Source organism: Ceratina calcarata, unplaced genomic scaffold (genome assembly GCF_001652005.2).
Source record: "Ceratina calcarata isolate Rehan_Ccalc_2016 unplaced genomic scaffold, ASM165200v1 scaffold153.2, whole genome shotgun sequence".
NCBI classification, from domain to species: domain Eukaryota; kingdom Metazoa; phylum Arthropoda; class Insecta; order Hymenoptera; family Apidae; genus Ceratina; species Ceratina calcarata.
In genome coordinates this window covers 960-22,833 of record NW_017136529.1, presented here as the reverse complement: position 1 = coordinate 22,833, position 21,874 = coordinate 960, and the positions used below count along the sequence as shown (strand labels likewise).

The following is a 21,874-nucleotide window of genomic DNA, read 5'->3' as shown; positions in this document are numbered from 1 at the left end:
ACACGAACCTACGCATAATTCGTTCCCCTCTGCATAGACATTTATATATATCCTCCCGCCAGTAGTAACCATTTGTTCATGTCTTTCCTACTAAAATCAATTATCGAGGCAATAGTGGGAAAGTAATTTGAACGGAAATAAAAAATCACCGGTGGTACTTCGCTTCACGAGTTTACTGTAAATAATATTTACATGTTAATATTTTGGATTAATTTCTTGTTTTTTTTTTTTTCACATACCGCGAACGCGCAGGTATGCACGTTTACACACGTCGACGCATCGCGTAATACGTTTGCATATAGACCATATATATATGTACATATGTATATTGGGATTGGACACTCGCGGTCGTGGATCGTAGACGCAAACATTTGATACGTGCTGCGTATAGGATGGAACTTCTTAAAGTTTTACATTTCACATCGATCTTTACTTGAATTTCAAAATGCTTTCCTCTTCTCACTGTTTCACTTGAACTTAAGTCACTCCGGCAATTTTTTTGTTGTACAGTTGTACGACGAAACTAGATCCTGATTACAACGTAACGTTACAGACGAAATAAAATTTCTGTTACTTTCAATGCTTAATTTCTTACGAATCGTCGACTATCAGATGTACGCATGATACGCGCTTACGCACCGTCCTACGCATGTAACACGCTCGCTCGTGTGTTAAAATGTTCTTCGATCTACGATACCCAGCTATAAAAATCCGTTTGGATAAAAATTCGTGTATAACGTGTGTTTAATGTGATGTGGACAACGCTTTACATACTATCATCGTGTAATAATTAGATTCTATGAACGTAGATAAAAATTAAGATTGAGTATTAAGCGCTGGTACAATCTTCCTGCTCGCGCATATTCAGAATGGAAATTATCTAACAGAAGTGGAGATTAAAAATCATATTGCTGGTATGTATGTCTAACTGTTTCGGTCGATACTACGCATGATAAAACATCGTGTATCTCTCATACGTATGTATATGCATATATATATATATATTTTTATATAAATCTTTTAATTAAACAGTACAGAATTAGGATCTTCGTTGTCAAGTTGTTTCACGTGTCTCAATACGTCCTTCTTCGTAATAACTCCCAGTAATCGGCTGTGAAAAAACGAAGACGATTATTATTAATTATTCGGTTCACGAATCAATTGATCAATTGATTTCGTAAAAGGAGAGAACGATTACCCATTATGCGTAACGAGCGTTTGCCTCAGCCCTAACTTCCTGAACATATCGACGACTGTCTCCATTGGCGTTTGATCGGTGATCGTTATCGGGGCCATATCGAGAATCTTTTTCAACTTCAACGGCGGTGGGGAATGAGCTTGAACGTTGTTTCCGTTCGTGAACAGGACCAATGATTGCCCGGTAATTTCGTCCGACATACGTTTAGCGTTGGCGATCGCCAGATTCAGATCTCTGCGTAGGACGAAACCGACGAGGTACTGCGACTGTTTCGAGACTATGACTGGGAACCCGTTGTGTTCCGTTTCCTTCAACAGATTCTCGACGTCTTCGACGGTCATCGAGTCTTGAGTGAGCACGTGAAGAGCTTCGTTTCGCCTGAAAAACAATTGAACTCTCTTCGTATTCTTCGATGCGACGTGATTCGCTACAAAACCGCAGATTTTAAAACGCGTAAAATCCGCGGTTCAACATCGATCGTAATGCCGTTACTTGGGTTGCATGACGTCAGCGGCGAGAGTGGTGTGTTGGAACTCGTCCTTGCTGTCGAGGAATGGGTACCCGTTCAAGCCGATGTGGGCATCGTAAATCCCCTGCTTCCCGAGGGCATCGCCGACCCATTTGCTCGCCATGGCAGCGGCCATCAACGGCACGATGTATCGTACTCCTCCGGTCAGTTCGAACATTATCACAACGAGGGAGACCGTCATTCTCGTCACGCCGCCGAGAACGGCCGCAGCGCCGACCATCGCGTACAACCCGGGTGTTATACAATCGACCCCAGTCGAACACGCCTCACTGAATATCCAAATGTGCGGGTAATTGTACGCGAGCTGCTCCATCCCGATCCCGACGATCCGACCCATGATCGCCCCCAGGCAGAGCGAAGGGATGAACAGTCCGCAAGGTACTTTCATGCCGAACGTGAATATCGTCATGACGAGTTTCAGAATTAACGCTAACACCAGAAGCCATATAGCTTTGTAGACTCCTGGCCCGGCCGCTGCTACCTCGATCGCTGACTTGACAGCGGTGAAGTTTCTATTGTAATCGCTGTGTAAAGAAAAAATGAGTGAACATTCGAATGTCTGACGTATCGGTTCGGCGTTGATGGTATTCACTGACCATAAAATGTCTGCGTTCGATACGCCGCATTGTCTGAATAATAAATAAATTAGTTGGCTCGTACTCATTCTTGTGTACGGATTTGGATACCCGATAACGGCGGTGGCGACCGTCACTATCAGAACTTCTGTGACCGGGTATTGACCCAATTTCGAAGTTTTCCGGTACCGGCACCAAAAGAGATTCGCTTTGATGAACAAAGTGGCAATCACGCCCTAATGAGAAGGAAGAGAAAAGATGAGATGTTCAACGATGCTTCAATTAAAAAGAGGGCGCGTGGAAAAAGGAACTCACCCCGATTATTCCAAGCATGACGAACGGTATCAGTTCAAAGAATATCCAAGGTTTACTGTATTCCACGTAGAAGAGTACCGAGTGCTCGTTACCGAACGGGTTTATAGATCGTAAAATGAAGGCGGCTATCAGGGCACAGAAAAACGACCTCCACAACGTTTTCAACGGAAAGTAGTAGCTCACCTGCGGAGTTTCTTTCATTAATCATCTTCGGTTATCACGCGTAGAGGACCGCGAGTGTGATGCACGCTTTGACTCTGCTTCAATACCTCTTCGAGACTGAAAAGTACACCTCCGATCGGAGCACCGAAAGCGACCGAGACACCGGCGGCGGCTGCGGCCGACAAAATTTCTCTTTTCTTTGCCTCGTTTCTACCGTACTTTGGAAAGAGATAAGAAAATATATTTCCTATACAACAAGCTATGTGAACCATCGGCCCCTCCTTGCCTAAATTCAAACCCGCCGAGACCGACAGGATCAGACCTACTGACTTGATTATCAATGTCCACTTCCCTAAGTATCCGCGAATAATAAATCCACTTAAAATCGTCTTTATCTGCAAAGTCAACGGTCAAGTTTCGTCATTTAAAAACGTCCAAACGACGATTCTCATCGATTCGCCTTTATCGTTTACGTACCTCAGGAATACCGGAACCGCACGCGTATGGAGCGAACATCCTTACTAAGGAGGCGGAGAGTGAAGCGAATAGCAAGGCCCAAGCAATGTAAAACATATAAGAGATCATGTAAGGGCCCGCACCGTCTTTCGACTGATTGAACACTTCTGGCCACGTTCGCCACTGGAAACGAGCATGATCATTTATCATATATTTCTTGGATAAAATCCGCTGTGCGAGAGAAAAATAAAACGTACCTGCGAACAATTCCCACCGTCGAAAGTCGTCTCATTGTAACTCCAACAACACTGTTCTTTGTTCAACCAAAACGCTTGTGGACATATACCGAATTTTAAATCGGTCATCCAGGAAGCCCCGATATCTATGATACCTGCCGCGACTCCGGTAAAGAGACCGACCAATAAAACGCAGAGCCATCCGGACCAAGCATCGTGAGCTCCCTTGATCAGACCCCAAATGGAATCGTGCTTTTTCTTCACGATATATCGGTGACGCATACGATCTCGGGCGATGTCCCGTTGCCAATCGATCGTGTGGAAGTCATCGTATTGTCCGATCCCAGGGATGTCATCAGAATCGACTGAAACTGAAATAGTAAAGCGACGGAGAACAAACGAACGTTTTCAGTTTAACGATTGTACGCTACGTGCGTGTCCGCTTGTATCGAGTACGATACGTATTCGTCGATGGGCGACGGTGATACGATACGACACGATACGAGTGGATACACGCGTTCACGCATTACTCACTATGTGAGGAAGCATCGTCGATACGTATGTGTTCGGAAAGAGCGGCGTTTTCGCCGTGAGAGCCCACGTTACTGACTTCGAGCATGTCGTCGTCGCTGCTTAAATTAGTATCGCGCGCTATTGTTCGTTTTCGCGAGCGTACATCTCCTACGAAGTACACATCATCCGAGTTCTCTACCTGCAATCAATCGAGCCTTCACGTTCCACTTTCTTGTCATCGTTCGATTCTATTTCATTTATTACTTTCTCGTTAAATTTCTCCATATTTTATCTTCACCTTTCTATCGACCGATTGGTAAGTAGTCAACGAATGATGACTGTTTTGGGATATTGTGTTGTTTGCTAATGCCGTACCTTTCAATGGAAATTTCTCCATGGCATTCCCATCTGTAAGAAAATGATCGACTGCGTAAGTGTATCGGAACGACGTACAGTAAAATGATACAAAAATTGATTATATTTTGTACGTAGCAAGGAGCCAGAAGTGTCGCACGTTTCTCGTACATCTCTACTGTTCGCTTACCAAGGAACGAAGAATACATTTATCTCTAATACGTTCGAAACAGTTAACTAATACTTGATTCGATACAGCGTCACTGCTTCTGACTACATCGTCAAGTACATTGAAAGTATAGTCTCATAAGAGATTATCTTACGTTCGAGGTGTATGGTCTCCGGATTATGCTGATGAATAATTCATGGCACATCTAATTTAAAAATTAGTACAGTTGTTTGTATTATAATTTACGTTCGATATTAAGCTAGTAAGATACGACTACGACTGATCCAAGAAAAAATCCAGAAAAATCCTAATAAATATTTCCTCGTATTTTCTGTCATGTGACACACATTTTCGATGTTCGTTTAAAAGGCAGATAACGATTTGAAAAAATAATCTCCGATGAAGATCGAATCGAAGATTATTCTCGAGAGCGTCTGTCCTCGATTTTCACGTGTACGGAAACTCGCCAGAAAGACGATAACGTTCGTATTAACGATAAAATTAAACACTGGCTCGAAGCAAATTTCTGACGAGGTTACTGAATCCACGTAACGTGTAACATATCAAAGGAAAATGTTTCGAGGAAAGAGACCAATGAATCATCGAGTAGAAAATCAGCCATTTAAATTTAACGGTAAGGCTGATTGTTAATCATTTTTACGTAATTGTATCTGTCGAATTATCGGCTAATGCTGGCGATAAATCGGAATGACGAGTCGTTCGCTCGTACTCACCATCTTTCCGAGTAGAATGCTCCTCAGCTTTCTAATCATCAATTCCCTTTCTCCTCCTTATCGTTCCAACATTTGCTTATGTCATTTACTTGCCACGGAACAAGGTTTGCACACCTAAACTGTGAATAAGGCTCGTTTCAATCCGAGAGAAACTGGGGAGAATCGTATGTCTGTCGTGTCGTCGTATGTCGTGTACGAGCAAGGACTTGTCAAACCGTTCTCGTTCTCCCTTCCTCGTTTACCCTACGTTCTACGTTCTTTCTCTTTAATTAAATGTGTCGTCACACGCCACCTCACTGAATCGTACCGAACCGATCTACGTACTCGGATACATGCTAAGTACATATATACATATACATATATACTACACGCGTATATGTAAACCACGGTATAGAGATAGGGATTAGAAATTGCTTTCTACCGGAAAATGGGATATCTCGCACAATTTTTTAGATTGATGATAACAGATGAGCTGCTTCTTCTGATTAAATGATGGAAAGGAGGAGACGTGATTGAACGAATACTCTGATTAGAATTGAACGAGGGTGTACTTTTGTTATTGTCTGTTCGTTGGTACATTACTGACAAGTTATAGAATAAAATATAGACGAAAATTGTTGATACGTCGGTTAGACCTTTAAATTCCAATTTCATCTTTCGCTGTAATGTTCGCCGATCCTTGAAACTTAATGGGATAGGCCAGTTGATTCCCTTTGTTCCAAGTGTAGAGTTCCTGAAAATAGATAAAATATAATTGTGCAAATGGTCTTTCGTTAACACTTTATCGACCGGTCGTGGTTGAGGCTGCCACTCAGTAAGTACCGGTTTAGTCTAAGCAAAACTCTTCATCTGCACAGTCTTTATCCATTAGAAACGGTAAAAAAATATTATAATTGATAAAGATATGGAGTGGTTAGTATACAGCTACTGCGAAAACAGTAAATCAATGACGTTGACGCCGCATAATTACAAAAACAAAAACAACAACAACCCACTGTACGAAAACCGTCGATAGTTAAAAACCGATTAATAGACTAGCGGTCGATAAGCGTTGGCAATCGAAAAGCTGAAAAATAGGCTAGCGGTCGATAAAGTGTTAAGATCACTTCGTTTCTCAGACTGTGGAACATTTACTTTCGTCTTGTGGTTGTAGCTGACCGATGTAGTCTTATGATAGGGATTTGTAAATGACAAATGAACCGGTACCGTAACGTTCTTGTAAAGATCGAAGGCCAGTCTGTAAACGAACCATCTTTTATGCATCAATTCTGTTCGAATTCGTATTAGCTTCTGCTGTTCTTTACAAGTTCTACCTTATTTTCATCGTTTCTTCTGTAACGCTGTGAACAGCATAGAGCACCCCCCCGGCAATGAACATCTCCCCGAACTTATGATTGTCGATACTGATGTTCCATGCGTGTTGAATATGCATGCTGGACGAATCAATTTTTATCACCACTGTATTATTCGACGGTAATCCGTATATTACCCATAAACCTGTCGTTAGGTTACACAATAATTATGTATCATCTTCTCTTTTCAAAATCGGTTTACAAATTATTCGTAATATTACCGTTCTCGTCGACGTTGAAGTCTACATAGTTGAAATTATGGTTCGGCGTGTACAAGTAATTTCTCGTGTTGACCAACAACCCTGGCAGATGCAGTTCACATCGCGTGTACTCGTCGCAGATGTGATCGGAGAAGGAATGGAGATCGAAACGATAAATAGAAGATCGATTTATGGGATTGTAAAAGAAAGATCTGTTGTAAATCACGTGCCCGTTCCCCTAGAGATCAATCGAACATGGTACAATGTACAGTGATAAAATCGAAAGTATCAAATCGTACCTGGAACGGATATGGTAAAGCGATGGAATATGAACTGGAGTTTTTATAATGGTCCTTCGATTTGTATTCAAAGATGAAAGAGGTATCATTTTTCCGTGTGACCCAAAGCTTCTCCGGGTAACCGTCGAACTTGGCGTCGTGCATCCAACTTCCGTAATGATCATCCATGGTACCTTTCAAGACAGGTTTCCCCACTGCTTCTATTACACCGTCTGTAATACGAACCAATACGCTGTTGTACAGTCATTAACTCGATTCGCCGCGTTACGTGAATCGGGATTGTGTACCGAACGTTGTGAACTGAAAATCTGTTCTACCTGCGAGTCTCGGTGGAAGTCCGGTGAAATTAATATTCTTCAACGGCTGGATTTTCAAGTATTCAGCAACGTCTGTGAAAGTACATCTGAGAACGGGGCACGTGGGGCACGTTTCACGTGGTCCGCAAAGATCTTCAAGGTCGACGTGTTTTGGCGCCGGTTTTCCATAAGTAACGTGTTGCCTTCCCACTTTAGACTTATCCAAACTCTTCGAATGAATATCTAACGCGCAACATTGTAATTTGAATTAATCATCGAAATGATCGAGGGGAAAATAATTGCGTGACAGATGTGTCTAACCATCGACCGTGAATGACCCCCTAATGGTCTCAAGATCATTTTTGACAACACAGTGATAGGTACCGTGATCCATTGACCCTATCTTTGTGATCTTCAGACGCGCTTTAAGCTAAAAAATCATTTAGAAATAAAAGTAAATGGAAACAACAACGCACAGACTATCAAGTACCATTTATCCAGCATCGGTCACCTTGTACATATCTCTTCTATCGTAAACTTCCATCCTATACTTCTCAGACATTTTTAATTGGCGTCCACCGTCGCGTTCCCAATGGACGTCCGGTTCCGGGAACGCTTCGATCTCGCACTCTAGAATCGCGGTGGTTCCGCTGCGCGCGCGAATTATTTGATTGCGTATTTGAATAAACGGTGGGACTGAAACGAAGAACCTTATGAAACATAAACGGAGTATTCGAGTCATGTCACGAGGTACTTACACTTAACTTGGAGTTGGTATTTTTTATATGCTCGCGGGGGAACTCCATTGTCAGCGACGCAAACGTAATCTCCCATATGCTCTCTGCTCACCGAGCTGACATTGAACGTATGGCCAATTACAGAACTCACTGTCGAACAAATTGTAACAGTTACGTCGAGAAAACTGTGATTCTGATGACTATTGATATTATATTTGGTATTACCGTGCCAAGATCCTAGTGGGACGGCAGAACCGTCGCTTCTGAGCCACTGAACGGTAGGTTCCGGCTTGCCGCTCGCTGCACATTTTAACCGTAAATTAGTACTTTCGTAGACAGAAATTATTCTGGTAGAGTTCGATGTCATGGACGACATCGGATCGTCTGAAAAAGAATACGGAGCATTGATAAAAAAATGTTTGAGGTATCAATGGAAAGTGAAGTAGGTACGGAGGAAACGTTTACCAAGGATAGAAGGCGGAACCAACAAATCGTTTAAATTATAATCGTTCATGTTCACTTTCCACGCTGATATCCCTGGCGTACCATCTTGCCCTGGCCTGCCGGGAGGACCCATGTCTCCTACATTTATTCACATCGTCATCGTATCGTTTCGTGAGATTTATTAAGGATCGAAATAAAGTCAAGTTACCACGCAGTCCCGGTGGTCCCTGTGGTCCCTGTGGTCCCGTATGTCCCGGGTTCCCTGAAATAACAAAAGACACATCACATCCGGTTTCGTACAGTAAAACGTCGAACGCGTTGGCCTTCTCTCAAATCATATCCTATTCGCACGTACGTACACGTTTATGGTCGTACGGCATACATACCGTCCGTGCCGTTACGTCCAGGACGACCGGGAGATCCGTTCACTCCAGGTTTGCCATTTGTACCGGGCGAGCCGTCCAAACCGCTTCGACCGGGAATACCGTCGAGACCAGGTTCTCCCGGTATTCCGTCTCTCCCGTCGAAACCGGGAGGTCCTCTCTCACCCTTCATACCAGGCGGTCCCTGCGGACCGGTCATTCCTTGCAATCCAGGAAGTCCCGGTTCTCCAGGAGTCCCCGAACTTCCTGTCGCTCCTGGCAATCCTGGTGGACAATATTTCATTGATGACCGACAAAAGTTTTCAATTGCATCAAGCTAAAAGGCACAATATTTTTAATTAAAATTGATCGTCTATCATCGTGAGCCGATCGTCGAAGAGTGTAATGAATTATTAACCTGCACTCGAGTGTCCGCGTTCAACCATAGCCATTCGTTTCCCAGAGGAGTGATAGGAGACGACGATACGCCTTTATTCGTAGGAGGCGAGGTCACTTTTCTAGACTCCTTTGCCATATCTTTTTCCTGCCACATCTGCGACACAGATATCATATTCAAATCCCGTTGTACGATCAGGCTACGGATTTGTAAACGAAAATAACGTATGAGGACACGTCGGTGATGGTACGTACTCTCGATGTGTCTACGACTTTATTATCTTCGGTCACGGGCAGTGCACTGCTGCGTTTCCTCCTTAATAATTTCTCAGCCTCTAATAGGTCTTGGTTCTGCACGGCAACGTTTGTCTCCACATGGGCAATGTAAGTGTACAGGTACATAGACGTTAAGAATTGTACTAAGAATTGTGTCAGGATAAGAAACAAAAGGCTCCATGGTTGTAATATCATGCTTTTCTTCTCCATGATCATAAATTCCTTGAAACAAATAATTAATATGTAGTAATTCAAAGTGAAATGCTATGCTGTTCACTTACCAAAACAGAATTGTGAACCGAAGAGGCATGTATCCCTTATACGTGAAATAAATTAGAAAGAAGGGGAGACACCGAACAGATTCGAATTGGCTGATTGGTCGCTATTAAGCAATTTAATGGAGCAATAAACGTTTGTTACGCAGAATTTTCGTACATCTCGTAAGAAATAGAACAGAAACGATGCGAAAGACGAAACCCATCCCTGAATCGGTCCGACGTGAGATTGATGTACGATAAACGCAAACGCGAACGCAAACGCATGCACACGAAAACCTATATTTCAGCCGGCAAGTAGTGATATTTCGACGGCCACGCATGCGCGATTCGCGTTCGTCTATTAATAAGTAGATAAATAATAAAAAATGAAAAGGCTGTCGGCGGATCTGCCTGAAATTAAATGTCAAAGCAATCTTTTCTATACGAATAATAGATATGTACACATTAAAATCGTGGAAAATCCAATATATTTTATAGATTCATGAAATATTCAGGATTGTATATAACAGTTAAACGATGTTATCTCGTTTGCTTAGTATCCCCTTTGTCGCTAAGCAGTTTTATTTCTATATTATCACAGGTTTCTTTTATTTCCACGTTACAAGTATTGGCCTGCAACAATAGAACGGCTTTTAATTCGCTTCTTAATTTACAAATAAACGTTGGCTATGATTAAACGAAATATGTACCAGTTCTAGCGAAGCTAAGAAGTATCTGGCCACTTCAGACGGAGGTTTGCCTCGCACGATATTATCAAAAGTCGAATTCTCCTGCTCGTACTCTCGTAATGCGTCTATTATATTCGAAGTGTATTCGTGGATTCGAAATTCAGCTTGGCTCTCGCTGTCCGACAATCTAGGCTGCAGGAACGCATGCCAGTTCGTTACAGTCCGACTCAACTCTGTCCTGTCTTCGCCCTTAAAAATCTGTCTCATCTCCTCTTCGATCAACGTTTCGTAATTCGATAAAGAATTAGACGAATTGTTAGAAGAGTCGGGAGATACCTCGGTAGCGTTGCACGCATCGTTATCGTAAATCGACAATGGCAACGTGATATCTGCTTCAATTTCGCTCTCATTATTTTCGACTCTCTTATCTTGATCGTTCGACGGTACAAGAAAATCCAACGGTTCCGTATCCACGTCCATGACCGTTTCATATTGAACGTCGTCATAGGACTCGGTAGCTTCCTGAAGGCAAGTTCTATTACCATTGACATCCTCTGTCTCGAACGTGTTTAAACACTTGTCGAGATTCTTCATGAAATCTTCTAGTTCGTCTGCCAAAATAATTATATTTGAAAATACTTGGTAAATCGACGTCCAACATTTCGTCGTCTTACATTTTTTATCGTAAAGCGAACTTACGCTTCTGCAAACGTTCGAACTTCGGTTTCGGTGGCACGCGTACATTGTTTAATTCGGCCAGCGATTTCTCGCGCAACATGAACCTCGCCAAACATTCCGGTTTGCGATCCTCCGATACACGTTTACGCTTTCTCTAAACGGAAATTAATTTATCACACATCGTATGCGTTGCTCGAATATTCATCGACACCTAATAGCTATTTATACATACCATTCTCGAATCTACCAGAGAAACATACTCTGGTATTTTCAACACGCATGTATCGGTAGTGAAATTTTTCTTTACTCCTTCGGTCATCGACATCGGCTTCCAAACATCTTTACTCAGATCGGATTTACAACGTGTTGACGTTATTTTTGGTTTCCACTTGTTCTTCCGACTCTTTTTGTGAGCCGGTCTATTACGTTCTACTTGCTCGCCTATTTCAATCGGTTCTATATTCTCATCCTGACTCTTCGTTTCTTTCTCATTATCAGTTACACGTCTCGTGTTCCCAATCAAGGAATCACGACCATTTTCTACTGTATTTAACTCGATATGCTCTTCCCGAAGCATGTCTATTCCTGTAATGATCTCGTTTAAATTATCATCGTTAAAAGAAGAAAACTCGTTACAATTATTCGTCGTGTTTTCATTATTCTCTGTAATATTTTCTATCGACGAAAAATTGTGTTCGTCTTCGAACTCATCATGAATATCGTCATGAAGCAGGGTCGAGTTGTTATCGGTTTGAAACCTGATATCAGAATGATATCCTGAAGTTGCAGTACATGGAGTCGTTGGCTCTGTAAACATGGAAAAAGAATTTCTTTCTTCTCTAATGGGAGAACCCAGCATACAAGTAAAATCGTATGACGTCAGTTCATCTACAAGCATCCCATTTGTATTTACACATTGATTACATCTGAAAGTCGACACGAACCAATTAGAAAAAAGCTGAGCCTTAAGGTTGCTCAGGCTATGACAATGAATTTCTTTACCTGAAATCGTATTTCTTCCCAATCCCTTCTCCCGTGACATCGTACATTTTAATAGGAACACACGTTTGTGCCACGCCAGCTTCCAATTGGGTGAACTGGCGACTCAACAGTTTGATCTTCTTCTGTGCTTGAGGTTGCTCCTTCTTGTCGATATTCTTCACCCCAACATCGTTTTCCATATCGACCATGACAAAATCATCGAAATCCACGTGACTCTTCTTACTTTTTGCTTTATGCAGAGAATTCTTTTCGTCTGCTCTAATAGAAAAATAAGACCACGATTAAACACGACGTATCCACGACTTAACGCAACAAATACGAATGTTATTTAGTTACTCAGTAGCTTGTTTTAAAAGTCGGTACAAATTTTCAACTCTTCGCCCGTATACATTAGTAGAATTCTGAATTACCACTCCCGCTTCTCCAAAGTTTACGTCGCATGGTTCTTCCAGCAGGACATAATAATCCTCTAAAATCTGTAGCAATGGCAAAACAACATACCCCTTTCGTATTTGCTTATCGAACGTTTTATTATTATTATTATTACAAAAATGTTCATTTGTACCTGAGACAATGGGAATTTCCAGTCTGCAAGATCCTCGGCTGGTTTCAAAAGTTGCATGCTGACATCGCCCAAGGTAACCATTTTGGCTATCAAATATACATAATATACCTCTCGAGAAATGTTTCGTTGGTCATTGATGCGTAGCAATGTCTCGGTCGAAGTAAACAACAAACATGTTTTTAATAATAGCCACTGTAACTCTAACAGCGTCCATTGGCAAGGTTATTGAAGGTGAGCCATGGTGATCCCATAGATCTGGGCGATCCACTTGATCATAAACAAACATAAGGCCGGTATTCACAGTCGTTTTAAGCATTTCCCATCCCTGTCTAACCTATATTTCCAGTCCCTGGCTAATATTTAGAACAGAGATGCCAGTTTGAGGTTTGAGGACGGGAGCCACGGGAGCCACTTACGTATACTATCGCACTGCTTTGCACTGTATCCATGTGCTCCGAGCTCGGTTCAAGTTCGGCTTAATAGAGAGAGAGAAGACGAAACATCAGTCGTCGTCAGTCAGCAATGACGATAGAATGATGTTTCGCTTTCTCTCTCTACTAAGCCGAATTTGAGCCGAGCTCGGAGCAGACGGTTACGGTGCAATAGTATGTGTAAGAGGAAGGGGTGATTTTCGTTAGATCCCGTCCTCAAACCTCAAACTGGTATTTCTAATTCAGAATCGTTACTTATATTTTATATCAGATTTTCTCTCTGCTTATATATTTAATATCATCTTAAGCATTGCCTATCTCTGTCTATTCCATATTTCCTGTCCCTGTTTGTACAAAATATACGACCATAAAGTACAAGTTTCGTAGACCGGATAAATCCTATAAGATTCCAGCTTCGAACTCGCACGCGGCTCGTGTCGAAATTTCCAACCTCCAAACCGCGCTGCGGCTGTGCGCGGCGTGCGGCATTCTATATATATATATATATTAGATCTGAATCGAGTAGTACGCCAGTATAAAGACATCGTGAGTGGGACAATCGTATATCGTTACGATATAGATGTATCGTAATAAATAAACGTTTTTTTCATAATCCATTTACGTAACAGATCTTTTCCACGTTTTTGCTGGTCCGTCATGAAATATAACGTACGAGGAAACTCATGTTTTTGGAAATGTCATTGGCACGATTGTTTATCCACCATTTTGTGTTACTGTCGTCCTCAGAGCTTTTCCTGGTACCGTGGCCTATTTTACGATGAACTAGATTGACTTAAATTCGGAAAAATTGCCGAATCGGACAGAGGATTGTGGTTCGAGGGGAGGATCGTATTTAACGAGTTTCACCCAGTATTTTTAATGAACGTTCTTACGAACACTTGTGAAATCTCACCCCGAGTTTTGACCCAACTTTCCTGACTTTGGTCAAATGGCGATTACTAGATAAAACGAACAGTTTTCGCGTCATTCACCACGTAAGTTCAGTATTTTCACTATTGCCGTTGACTACGATATCCCTGAAAATTATTACATTGTGCCAGCTTCGAAAAACAAATCGTTCGGTCGTCGTTCGAAAGAATCACTGCAGGTTTTGTTTGGTACCCGCGCGTAGTGTCATTCGTCTTCCATGGTGTTGTAATTTTCGTGCTGTTTACGTTCGCTGCCAGACGAACATGTCCGATCGATTGAATTTTTCTTCCCGTAGGATGTCGGGACAGAGCGGAGGGCATCGTATACAATTGTCCAAGCTCAACGATCAGCTGACCTGCAAGTTGTGCGGTGGATATTTCATCGATGCCACCACCATTATCGAATGTCTACATTCGTGTAAGTATATTCTTCTGTCATTTCCCGATTCACCGTGTCGACAAAAGCAGAGATTAACGTTCAGATATAGTTTGTAGGAGCTGTATCGTCAGATATTTGGAGAACAATAAGTATTGTCCGATATGCGAGGTACAGGTGCACAAAAGTAAACCTCTGCTCAACATTCGTCCGGACCATACTTTACAGGACATCGTGTACAAATTGGTACCTGGATGTTACCAAAGTAAGTTGCTTCGCATTGGTCATGGGAACGTACGTTTCCACTTTGGAAACGGTCGATTAGTAAATAACGAGAAACGTTTATGCACCAGATGAAATGAGATGCAGGAGGGAGTTCTATTCGAAGCATCCCGAGGCGTGCGCCGAAGCAATGTCGCCAGAGGCGAGAGGAGAACCGACCGAGTCTCATATATATTCTCCGGACGAATCTCTTAGTTTATCGCTAGAATATTTTAGTCCATCCATGGATGCGAAAGAAGTAGCTGTGAAACCTTTGTTGAGGCGATACCTCCGTTGTCCTGCCGCAGTAACGATATTTCATTTGCAAAAACTTATACGAGCCAAGTACGGATTGACCGATGGACACAGAGTGGACATATTGTACAAGGAAGAACCACTCTGTAGCAGTTATACATTGATGGACGTGATGTACATCTACCATTGGAGGCGAGTAAGTGTCGAAAGTTTACGTCGCCCAACAGCATGCCATCTACGAAGTTCAGTTGTCTAAACGTTTTCTGTTTTATTCATTTCAGAAAGTGCCATTGCATTTAAGTTACAGAATATTCGAATCTTCTCCAAAACGAATAAAACTTTCGGAAGACAATGTCAATTTTACAACGTCTTTACTCAAAGCCGGGATCGATCCTGTCGAATCTAAAGAGGATAAATCGACGAGGAGAGAGTGGAAGGAGGTTCAATTGAAGATCTCTGAAACCGGTATAATGAGTATTACGGACATAACGGACCAACGATTTAAGAAAAGGATCGAGGAACCTATTACAAGCATTGAAACGATAAGTACTTCAGCGATCGAAGATAAGACCAGTAAAAAGAACACGTCCGACGTTGGTAGAGAGAATGAACGGCCCTCGGACAAACAGAGCATCAGAGATTGCAACGCTTCTTCGAAGTTCAACGAGCAGAGAAACTCGAATGAAACAGACGTAAGAACTTCGTCGGAAGAGATAGAGAATTTGATCAATTCTAAGCACGAGGGCGAGTCGAAGGTCCGACCGAACAACAATAACATCGAGGATAAAGCGATTTTACAAAAGATCGGTCAGTCTGAAGGACCGATGGACCGTGGGAATGAAAATGAGATTCATAATAATAACATTGAGAGGAAAGATCAAAGAGAGCCGTCAAAAAATAACAATATCATCGCGGAAAGCAAATTGGACAGTTGTAAGCACAATGCCAGGAACGAGGTCAAGTCGGCGGGCACAGGGTCAAAAATTAATGCACTAAGCGTGAAGTTACAGTTCCAACCTAAAACTGGGCAACAATTGAACAGTAATACTAGCAGCTGGAAGAAAACTGTGAAGGACAGGAAGGCGTTACCGCAATCTTCGAAAAAATCAGACGTAAAAATTGGTGATGGTTCGAGAACGACGGAGATGAAACATTCTGCCGAGATTGGTTCGAAACCTTTGACGAATAATTGCGGGATCACGTCGGACAAGTCTCCGAGGCAGAGATCTGATTGTGAAAATATGACAGAGCCTGTTCTGTCGACGCACCCGAGTACTTCTGCCAATTCTGAATCGAGAAAAACGGAAACTACCGTGAAAGCGACTCATGAGGACGGACGTTCGACCGAAACAGAAAAGAGTGCCGAGAAAAAATCATCGTCGGACGAAACTTGGACAGAATCATCGCAGAGAACGAATGGACAAGTAAATACAATTCCTCAAAAATCACCGTACACGCAAGTCGAACCGTTGACTAATAATAATCTCGCGTCTCTCAATCTCTCGTCATCCTTATCCGTGTCCGTTGGTAATGGAATCAATTCTGCTTCTACGTCCATGTTCCCGCCCACCGTTCATCACATGGTAAACAGTATAACCAACGCATTGTTAAAGAATTCGCTGAAAGGTCGAAAGGTCGCCCGTATGACGACGTCGCCGTGTCAGAAGTTGCCCGAGAATCCGATACCGACGTCCTCGATAACGGAGACTCCTCTAGCATTTACCGTACCCTCTGTCAACGTTTCTTCTTCTATGAAAAATAGTTATCCAAGTTTAAGTACAAGTTCCTCAAAGGAATCAGCTTTGAAGCCTTCGAGCTTGGAAATGACTGGCACGTATTCGGTACCTCCTTGTCCCGACGCTATTCCGATCTCCTTGATGAAATCGACCATCCGTAAGAACGAGCTGATCATGAAAGGTTCGAATTTGAATGAGATCTGCGCAAAAATCGGTGCCTCCGGTTCGAAGATCAACGATATTTGTGCCAAGATCGGGGAGAGTTCTAAGGAAAAAAGTAAAACGGAAGCGAGAATTCCAGATTTGTTAAAAATCGGCAGGAAGAATGGATCTTCGCCGATGGCTACCGAGCCTATCAATAAACAACATCAGCCCCAGCCTCAACCACAGCCACAACAACAACAACAACCACCACAGCAGCAACCGCAGCCGCAGCCACCACCACCACCACAGCCACAGCCACAGCCACAGCCACAACCACAGCTACAGCACGCGAATGTTCCAAACGTGTCCGTTTACGCGGCTAACAGTAGCGCAGCAGTCACGGCAGAGAGCAAGAATACTTATTCGAGCGTGAAGGACAGTCGTAGAGCTACCTCGGTAACGACGTCGCACTCTTTGCAGAAAGTTTCCGCTTTTTCTAAGAAACACGGTCAACCGATCGGCTACAAGACTCTGCGCGACCCCCCAAAATGCTGGAATCCTATACTCAGTAAAAGCAATTACATAACTGTTAAAAATCAGAATAGAGCGGCGCAAAATCAGTTGCATCAATCTGCGCTCTTCGACGGGAAAACGATCCAGTCTAAACCCGCGAAGATCTTCAAGATGAGGAACATGCCGAGATACTTGGGCAACCCAGCCTCCGGCGTGAAACCGATGTACGGGATCGGGAACGAGTCGAAAGAGAAGGAACAGTTGACCATGGCATCGACGGCGACAACGAATACGTCTACCAGTTCGAAGAACGGGAGCACGAGCATGATGAAGATAGATCCTAAAACCTTGTCTCCGATCGTGTCTACCGTGAACTCGCCCATCGTCTCGCCACCCCCGTACTCTCCCAGTGCGAGGAACTATTCGAGCTCTTCGTTCTCGAGGGACATTTGTAGAAGCACCGGTTCACCGATATCTCCGAAAAACTCTCCAGTGAACATGCTCTCGACGAGTCCCTTCATACCGTCGCCGACACCAAATATCAATCCTAGATTAATTTACACTCATTTCCCTCCGCCGTTCCCGGACGCCAGGTTTCCGAATCCGCTGATACGTCCGCCGATAGGAATCTCGTCCCCCAGTGCCTTCCACAGTAGTTTACCTCCCTCGATTAACAACATATATCAACGATCTAGTTATATCCCGCAAACTACCGGCTTCTCCTCGGTCTCGCAACAACCCCCGACAGTTCAGAGAATACCACCAAGTACATACTCCTCGCCTAAGTCATCTAAAACTACCTCTCTAACGGCTATCTCTCCCGCATCTTATAGCATGGTCAAATCCGAAACGCAAACGGTCGCGACGACGTCTCTCGAGACCAATAAGGTACATCTTCCGGAGAAAGCGTCCCAGGAAGATGTAAGTGCATTTAATTTATCTAAGACTGGAACTTTTTCTAACGCCGATATCCCGAAATCGGAGACGGTCAGAAATTCGAGATCGACGCCTCTGTCGCCCACCACGAGTGGACAGGGTAAGAATCCGGTGACTGCTAGTCCGAAAAAGTCAGAAACTCCTCCCGCGGTAACGGATCAGGATCGGGGCAAAGAGCGTACCGAGAAAGAGGCCAACTGTAAAGAACAGAATTCTTCGGAGGGACAGAACACGGAGAAGAGTCGAAAGGACGGAAAAAGTGACGATGTAATTAAAACGGAGAAGTCCGATGCCCGAGTCAACGGAGATCTCACCGACGAAAGCAAAGAAGAAACGACGTCGTCGGCGCCGTCGCCGTCGACGACGACAACAACGACGACGACCACCACCACCACCACTACCACTACTACCACGACCACCACCATGACCACGACTACGACCACGACGACGAAAGATAAGGTCGCGGAGGAGCGGAGCGAACAGAATGAAACGAAAGTGACAGAGGGAAAAGTTCCAGTAGAGGAGAAAGAGGCACCCAAAAGTGTAAATGAGCAGACTAAGGGACAGCAAAACAATTCTGAAACTAAGATCGACCAGGTGGAAACATAATTTTTGCATAAACTCATTCTAACTCGTACGATTCCGCGTATAATACGAAACGTACGTGCTCTACTTCATTTCGCGCGATAAATCCCCGTCGCACGTTGCAATTCTTCCCACGCATATTTCACGATATTCCAATTTTTCCATAATGAAAGAAATGCACGTTGTTATTTGAATTATTACAATTATTTAAGTAGCAACGCATTGAACATATTATTGAGACGTGCATGTATAATATGTTCAATGCATCGTCGATATGAAATCTTTTTTAATTTTACGATAAAGAATCGTGGCGATTAGAACCGCGCGGCATTGCTCGATTTGAATAAGAAGCTCGCTATTACTCGACGTTACATCCGGTCTAAGGACCGTGCAAGACATGGCAAGAATTACTATATAAATAAAATATTGGGATAACTGTTGCTTATGGATCATCTGACGAATGTTATCAGACATTTTCACACCGATTTGTTAGTTCGCAGTATTTATCGTATCTACGAGCAAATTCTATTATCCGTTTCTTAATGTATCTTACAATTTAGTCAACTAGATGTCTAACCAAAGCCTCGAGAATTAGTATCTAACGTTCCACATAGATTTAGTTGCGACACAGTCTTCTTCGATTGGCTCATTTTCCCGTACGCCCTTTTTTTCTTAATAAAAGAAAAAGAAGAAAAAAGAACGAAACAACTATAGAAAAATCCGAGGCCTTATCACAGTAATCTTGTAATATAAAGTAATATTAGGGTATCGAGAGCGAGGTGATCGTCGTTGTTAAATGAGGAAAAAAAAGTATTACATTATAAGTGATTTCTCTCTTTCCAGCTTGATCAGTTAACGATTCTATATACGTATGTAAGTATGTGTGTATGTATGCGCATCGATGGGTTTCATCGCACCGAATTATTAAAGATAACACGCATGGATTCTGTACAAGAATCCGCTCTTATAATTTTGAATAAGCGCTGGAAAGAAAGGAAGAGTTTATTGTATAGAAATGAAAATTTTTAATATCGGACGACCTTTTTTTCTTTTCAGATAAATTTACTTGTAAATAGTGTAAAATGTTTCAAAGAAATCTATATATATATTATATATATATCACGTACTAGGTATATTAAAAAAGAATTATCGATTATTAATATAATTTAACACTCATATTGTTAGGAGTTAAGGATGTAACGATAGTATTTTTTTGTCTAATACGAGGAAGCAATTTTTAGGGAAACCGCCTGATCGTAGAGCAAAAAACGACGTATTTTTAATAAGTTATTAGTTGTGTGCGCGCGCGACTCTTTTGTATACAAGGTGTACCTGAATGAGCGAGCGAATGGGAAGCTGAGAATATGTATGTACAAGCTTCGTGCGATGCAAAGTTCAACGCCATTTGGAATCCACTGAATGGGCCGAGAACAAAGTTTTTTTTGAGATGGTTTATTTATGAAAGAAACGTTGATCGTAGTTTTCTTTTTCCTCTTTTAATTCGTGTACGTGTTCTGTACGCATGCCTCGGTGTGTACGCGCGCGCGTTAACAATACGGTAATAATAACTACGTCAAGTAGCTGATGTTCTTTTAATTATAAAAATATAGTTGATTATATACTTTACACGATCTTTGTCGTTTGTATCAGATTTTACCGTTACACTTATACGTACAAATTTGGTTTATCATTAAACGATTACTATAAGAATTGTCAATGTGTAAATGTTGCCGTGCAGAAACGTCATTAACAATTGAATACAAATCGAACAATCGAACCACGCTAGACGTTAGCGAGCCTCTCCGAGTATCTGACTGCATCTTTAAGCTTGAACACGAGTTCCTGCAACTGTTGTATCGTACACGAGAACGTTACATCATCTATCGTTTCGTGTTTCTTCGTAGTAAATCTCACGTGATAAAGAGGTACACCCAACGAATTGCACGTGTTCAACTGAAAATTACAATCGGGTAAATGAGTATAGATAAGAGTGATGCGACACGTGATTCGGTTCGGTCGTGAAATTACCTTGACGCAATGATCTAAATGCCAATCAACGTCGATGATATGAGGCGGATTATTGCCTATCAATTCCAGCTGAGATTGTATTGCTGTCTTGTTCTGCACATATATTTCGCACAGCTTCTTTATCCGTTTCTCGTCAGTGTGTATAGAATTTAAAACGTTGTTTAAGCTCTCCTCGTCTAAATTGTGTCTGGCAGCTTCTATGAGTAAGCACGCCACATCGGTGAACACCTTTTTCGTTAAAATCGGTTTCGCATCAGATATTTTGCTGCTGCCTACAACTTTAATTAGTAATTAGTAGTAATTTATTTACCTCTCGTGTGCCAATCAAAATGAGATACTTACACTTCTCTACGGGGTTTTCGCATACATAAGATACGACCGATTCTAAAATTTGTTGAAAATGATCATCGTTGAAAATGCTTTTGTTCAAAATATCGCTTAGACCGTCACTGGTATCTTTCGGTAGTTCCATTATGATATACTGAATTTATTTAACACGATTACTTGCCAGCAATAATTAGAGATCTCCTGTCGTTTATTGTTGATTTCGTTTCATGACGCGCAATAATTTCACCCAACCGACTGTGAAATTAAACAATTCCCGATCAGATCGAGATACGACACACGACAACAATTGTCAGGCACATGATATATATGAACGGCATCCGTTCGTACGGTTTGGCCTACTGAATGAAATCCTTCCGGAAAAATTGCGAATCGCTCAACGATTGTTGACATACATTTGAACTCGTGAAATTTATTTGGATCTGCATGACAAACGATGCAATACCGGCGATGACGAGGATGACAAGTACCAACGTTACCAGAGTGAGCGATTTTTCTATCTTCTCCTCTTCGCGTGCTGACCCCCACTACTGTATTTTGT

The 21,874-nt window shown here is 42.4% G+C and overlaps 4 protein-coding genes across 15 annotated transcripts; 1 reads left to right on the top strand and 3 right to left on the bottom strand.

Moving 5' to 3' along the window:
* Positions 1-155: 155 nt before the first annotated feature.
* Positions 156-5,501, bottom strand: ClC-c (chloride channel protein 3). Of its 5 annotated transcripts, none has more exons than XM_018036741.2 (12): positions 5,242-5,501; positions 4,662-4,712; positions 4,283-4,392; positions 4,006-4,183; positions 3,493-3,842; positions 3,257-3,418; positions 2,887-3,174; positions 2,618-2,800; positions 2,324-2,538; positions 1,691-2,251; positions 1,199-1,576; positions 156-1,111 (listed from the first exon to the last, which is right to left on the bottom strand). In XM_018036741.2, exons 3-12 carry the CDS (start codon positions 4,379-4,381, stop codon positions 1,021-1,023), a joined length of 2,505 nt encoding a protein of 834 aa, XP_017892230.1. In that variant the 5' UTR covers positions 4,382-4,392; positions 4,662-4,712; positions 5,242-5,501; the 3' UTR covers positions 156-1,020. The 5 variants fall into 5 exon arrangements, with proteins under 5 accessions (XP_017892230.1, XP_017892232.1, XP_017892231.1 ...); XM_018036743.2 differs by having other exon boundaries at positions 3,493-3,836; XM_018036742.2 differs by lacking the exon at positions 4,662-4,712.
* A 269-nt stretch (positions 5,502-5,770) lies between these two features.
* On the bottom strand, positions 5,771-13,302 carry LOC108632285 (uncharacterized). The gene is made up of 22 exons (XM_026819575.1): positions 12,795-13,302; positions 12,566-12,705; positions 12,230-12,487; positions 11,460-12,153; positions 11,249-11,381; positions 10,571-11,160; positions 10,404-10,493; positions 9,583-9,825; positions 9,350-9,484; positions 8,956-9,268; positions 8,778-8,831; positions 8,591-8,707; positions 8,351-8,509; positions 8,147-8,275; positions 7,900-8,084; positions 7,710-7,818; positions 7,410-7,631; positions 7,093-7,304; positions 6,815-7,031; positions 6,555-6,738; positions 6,376-6,478; positions 5,771-5,974 (listed from the first exon to the last, which is right to left on the bottom strand). Exons 1-22 carry the CDS (start codon positions 12,873-12,875, stop codon positions 5,879-5,881), a joined length of 4,464 nt encoding a protein of 1,487 aa, XP_026675376.1. The 5' UTR covers positions 12,876-13,302; the 3' UTR covers positions 5,771-5,878.
* A 382-nt stretch (positions 13,303-13,684) lies between these two features.
* Positions 13,685-20,586, top strand: LOC108632300 (polycomb group protein Psc). 3 transcript variants are annotated; one of them, XM_026819532.1, is made up of 6 exons: positions 13,778-13,894; positions 13,973-14,220; positions 14,451-14,572; positions 14,643-14,795; positions 14,884-15,242; positions 15,328-20,586. In XM_026819532.1, the coding sequence occupies exons 3-6, from the start codon at positions 14,452-14,454 to the stop codon at positions 18,982-18,984; spliced, it is 4,290 nt and encodes a 1,429-aa protein (XP_026675333.1). In that variant the 5' UTR covers positions 13,778-13,894; positions 13,973-14,220; position 14,451; the 3' UTR covers positions 18,985-20,586. The 3 variants fall into 3 exon arrangements, with proteins under 3 accessions (XP_017892269.1, XP_026675333.1, XP_017892267.1); XM_018036780.2 differs by lacking the exons at positions 13,778-13,894; positions 13,973-14,220 and adding an exon at positions 13,685-13,771; XM_018036778.2 differs by lacking the exon at positions 13,973-14,220.
* On the bottom strand, positions 20,539-21,830 carry LOC108632301 (COMM domain-containing protein 3). Of its 6 annotated transcripts, XM_026819534.1 has the most exons (5): positions 21,676-21,806; positions 21,497-21,570; positions 21,331-21,372; positions 20,989-21,266; positions 20,539-20,913 (listed from the first exon to the last, which is right to left on the bottom strand). In XM_026819534.1, the coding sequence occupies exons 1-5, from the start codon at positions 21,759-21,761 to the stop codon at positions 20,743-20,745; spliced, it is 651 nt and encodes a 216-aa protein (XP_026675335.1). In that variant the 5' UTR covers positions 21,762-21,806; the 3' UTR covers positions 20,539-20,742. The 6 variants fall into 6 exon arrangements, with proteins under 6 accessions (XP_026675335.1, XP_017892273.1, XP_017892272.1 ...); XM_018036784.2 differs by lacking the exon at positions 21,676-21,806 and adding an exon at positions 21,813-21,830 and having other exon boundaries at positions 21,331-21,570; XM_018036783.2 differs by having other exon boundaries at positions 21,331-21,570; positions 21,729-21,818.
* Positions 21,831-21,874: the final 44 nt, after the last annotated feature.

Bases quoted from the DNA above. Each gene is read 5' to 3' on its own strand.
- LOC108632285 (XM_026819575.1), bottom strand. From the start codon at position 12,875: ATGGTTACCTTGGGCGATGTCAGCATGCAACTTTTGAAACCAGCCGAG. The intron at 8,832-8,955 runs GTATGTATGCCG...TTGTTATTTCAG, and splicing joins TGGACGTAACGGCACGGACG to GGAACCCGGGACATACGGGA. The intron at 6,739-6,814 runs GTAATATTACGA...ACCTAACGACAG, and splicing joins CTTCAACGTCGACGAGAACG to GTTTATGGGTAATATACGGA.
- LOC108632301 (XM_026819534.1), bottom strand. From the start codon at position 21,761: ATGCAGATCCAAATAAATTTCACGAGTTCAAATGTATGTCAACAATCG. The intron at 21,373-21,496 runs GCAAGTAATCGT...AACAAATTTTAG, and splicing joins GAGATCTCTAATTATTGCTG to AATCGGTCGTATCTTATGTA. The intron at 21,267-21,330 runs GTAAGTATCTCA...TACTAATTAAAG, and splicing joins CGAAAACCCCGTAGAGAAGT to TTGTAGGCAGCAGCAAAATA.
- ClC-c (XM_018036741.2), bottom strand. From the start codon at position 4,381: ATGGAGAAATTTCCATTGAAAGGTACGGCATTAGCAAACAACACAATA. The intron at 4,184-4,282 runs GTGAAGATAAAA...GATTGATTGCAG, and splicing joins ACCAATCGGTCGATAGAAAG to GTAGAGAACTCGGATGATGT. The intron at 2,801-2,886 runs GTATTGAAGCAG...GAAACTCCGCAG, and splicing joins TACTTTTCAGTCTCGAAGAG to GTGAGCTACTACTTTCCGTT.
- LOC108632300 (XM_018036780.2), top strand. From the start codon at position 14,452: ATGTCGGGACAGAGCGGAGGGCATCGTATACAATTGTCCAAGCTCAAC. The intron at 14,573-14,642 runs GTAAGTATATTC...GTTCAGATATAG, and splicing joins TATCGAATGTCTACATTCGT to TTTGTAGGAGCTGTATCGTC. The intron at 14,796-14,883 runs GTAAGTTGCTTC...TTTATGCACCAG, and splicing joins GGTACCTGGATGTTACCAAA to ATGAAATGAGATGCAGGAGG.